The sequence below is a fragment of the Apis dorsata genome, unplaced genomic scaffold (assembly GCF_000469605.1).
Source record: "Apis dorsata unplaced genomic scaffold, Apis dorsata 1.3 scaffold_618, whole genome shotgun sequence".
Taxonomy (NCBI): domain Eukaryota; kingdom Metazoa; phylum Arthropoda; class Insecta; order Hymenoptera; family Apidae; genus Apis; species Apis dorsata.
In genome coordinates, this window is record NW_006263814.1 from 49,318 (window position 1) to 52,806 (window position 3,489).

At 35.1% G+C, this 3,489-nt stretch overlaps 1 protein-coding gene across 1 annotated transcript in view; it reads left to right on the forward strand.

Moving 5' to 3' along the window:
- The window catches only part of LOC102679920 (transcriptional coactivator YAP1), a 13,308-nt gene extending 10,021 nt beyond the window's left edge, over nt 1–3,287 (forward strand). Inside the window, exons 3-7 of the mRNA XM_031513196.1 lie at nt 1–115; nt 235–425; nt 492–678; nt 836–921; nt 1,006–3,287. The exon at nt 1–115 is cut by the window's left edge and continues 19 nt beyond it. Of these exons, the coding sequence (XP_031369056.1) occupies nt 1–115; nt 235–425; nt 492–678; nt 836–921; nt 1,006–1,101 (675 nt within the window). The 3' untranslated portion in view covers nt 1,102–3,287. The remainder of the gene's footprint in view (nt 116–234; nt 426–491; nt 679–835; nt 922–1,005) is intronic.
- The last annotated feature ends 202 nt before the right edge of the window (nt 3,288–3,489 follow it).

The window sequence follows — 3,489 nt, forward strand, 5'->3', positions numbered from 1 at the left end:
ACCAATTCTCTAGGTCCGTTGCCCGACGGATGGGAACAAGCGCGTACTCCCGAAGGAGAAATCTATTTCATTAATCATCAGACACGCACCACTTCGTGGTTCGATCCAAGAATCCGTAAGTTTCTGATCGCGTGGGTTGTTACCGATAGAATCTTTGCTTCAGTTCCTTTCCTCCCTCGTCTTGGATAATTTTTATTCGGATATTCGATCGAACGAATAATTATCGTATTTCAGCTACTCATCTCCAAAGAGCTCCAACCTCAGGTGCAATGTTACCGCAAAATTGGCTTCAACAGCAACAACCTACAGGTGGTGGTATTCAGAATAATCAAACATTGCAAGCGTGTCAACAGAAACTTCGCCTCCAGTCGCTACAAATGGAACGCGAGCGTCTCAAACAACGGCAACAGGAAATTATACGTCAGGTAATTACACGGGTGTTCGATCGCTACTGTTTCCGATATTAACGCGCCGATATTTTTCACCTGTAGCAAGAGCTAATGCTTCGACAGAGCACCACCGATGCCGCCATGGACCCATTTTTATCGGGAATCAACGAGCAACACGCACGTCAGGAAAGCGCGGACAGTGGTCTGGGCCTTGGCTCTGCTTATTCTCTTCCTCACACACCGGAAGATTTTCTTGCAAATATCGACGATAATATGGATGGCACAAGCGGTAAGATAATGTTTCATATTTAGCATCGTACGTAGTGATAATGATAAGGATAATTGGTTTAAACATTTTTCCATAAACTTTGGATTCGTTTCGCAATTTCGGTTTATTTTATTTATCAGTGTTAAAAGCCTTCTTTTGTTTTTTTTCTTTTTAACAGATGGTGGCGCACCCATGGAGACTCCGGATCTTTCTACTCTGAGCGATAATATCGATTCGACCGATGATCTTGTTCCATCGTTACAGGTACCTATTGGAATTGAATCGGTATATTTAAAAGCAATTATAGAGTGTTTCGTAATCTCTTTTTTTTGTAAACTTTGTTTTTAGCTGAGCGAAGATTTTAGTAGCGATATTTTGGACGATGTGCAATCGTTGATAAACCCTAATACGACAAAACCTGAAAACGTGCTGACGTGGCTGTAGTATGGAGGAGGGAATTGTCTATGACAGGCAAGCGATTTATGAAATTGATTCGTTACAAAAAAAAAAAAAAAAAAAAAATTGCAATTTCAATGCGTCTAAACGGAATGGAATGATTCTAGAGGATCTTACCAATAAAGAAACGACTATTCCATAGAAAAAAAAAAAAAAAACGCACGTGAACGAGAGAAAAATTTAAAGTTTAAGTAGAAATGGAGCCTTAATTACAACGCGTTATGCTCAACGTATATACAGCAACGTGTATACAGCAACATTCGCAGGGTGCCCTAGAAATGTTGACAATCATGCGGATGATCGTACTTTTTATTGAATTCTATACCGTGAATTTCTTGTTATTTGACAACGTTTGTCGAACAACAAAAGATGGTAAAAAATGATGAAAAATTCGAAGCCTTAAAATCTAGTGTTCATGGCAAGCTTGTCGAGTCTTCCTGAAGAAAATTTTTGAGAATGTTGAGCAGGCCGTATTTATCATTGAGGCTTCTTGTGGAGCTAAGTTTATCTTCATCTTTTTTTGCCACCTGTTGGAATCGAATAAAGAATACGATCTTTGATATTGTATTTCGAGATTTTTAGGACATCTTGTATGTAAATGAAGAACTCGTATTCGGATCCTTTCTCTTTCTCTCTTGTTATTAGAGTATTTGAGTGTTCGTATGTTTGTATGCGTGTATGAGTGCGTTTGTCCCCAACATTTTGTATATAAGTTTGTATTTCTATACTAAAGCATATATTGTACGTTAGGGAGCAAGAGAAAGGACTGAATATTATGGGTAATAAATATTTAATGTGCGTACCGCTCGGGTTAACGAAGGGAGAGCGTAATGGAAGAAAAAAAGCTCGATATACTTCCCGATAGTATGGAGTAGACAAGTAAATTGTTGTTTAATTATATTTATATCACGTTGGTTTACAACAAAAATCTGATATCATGACATATCAGATTTTTTTTTTTTTTTTTTTTTTTTTTTTTAGGATCATCGATCTCGCGTGTGATTTAAATTTAAAAGAAGGAAAAGAAAAGAAAAAAAAAAACATCATACCTGATATGTGTATACACGGAATTTCAACGTGCGTTGAAAGATCGTGAAACGAAATGAGAAATAAGTGCAATTATTATGAAAATGTGTAGAGGGAAGATAAAGGAAAAAAGAGAGGGAGGAGGGTATGATGTTCGATATTTTTATTCGAATATTCATGTAGCGGTGATCTTTATACAATATTTACGGAAGCAACGGCAGCGTCTAAAAGTATCGAAGCATTTTTAACACACGGACACACTTGTCTACACTTTGAAGTTGACATATGGAGTAAATCGTGTTACGTGTATGATTCAGGTTCGAAACAGATTTCTTCGAATCGTGTGTCAAATGTAAGTATATGTATATATATATACGTACGTATAAGCATATGTATATACACGGTATATATATACACATACATATACACTACAATCGAGTGTCGATAATGCTCAGACTATTTTACAAGCGATATGCTTAAACGAAGTGCCTTTTCATTGCAATCGATTAGAACGACGATACTGATCGTCATTTTTTTAAAGCAATAACCGTCCATACGAGATGTTTATGAATGAACATGTGGTAATTGTTAAAATAGACAAACACGTTTTTAGACCCTTTTAAATACTTTGAAGAGGGGAACACAAAATGAATATATATATTTTTTTTATATATAAAGTCTATACTTGTTACGAATTGCAGTTATTGGTATTTTGAAATCACTGTTAGATTGTAAAATTCTCTTACGTTTTATACTACATACAGTTATATAATGGAGATTACAAAGAGGAGAGTATATGATATTTATAGATTATCTTTAAATATCTTTTAGCCTTAAGGATTTTTCCCGTTCTTCCTTCCCTATGCTTTTGGGAGTAAGAACGTTGAAAGAAAGAAAGAAAGAAAGAAAGAAAGAAAAAAAAAAAAAGAGGCCGTTAATCTTGTACTTTGTCTACGTTTCTCGCGAAACAACCTGTAGTAATGGTTATTATTACCGAATAATCAAAGCGACACGGTAAAGAGGAGACAACGTGCGTACACGTATATTTAGTTACATGGCAGCTTAAGTGTAATACATACATCATTAAAAAAAAGAAAAAAAAAAGAAAAAAAAAGAAAAAAAGAAGAAAAAAAGAAAAAAATAAAGAACAGAGGAAACGGAGGTTGACGTAACTTTCTATTGTTAGTCCGAAATAATGCGGCGATAACGTTGATAAGTTCCGTACCCCAGTGATAACGATCACGCAATCATCGAATTTTATCCGACTGATTTATTCCATATTTTATGTTTTTATTTCAGTAGTTAAAAAGAAAGAAAGAAAGAAAGAAAAAAAAAAAAAAAAAAAAAAAA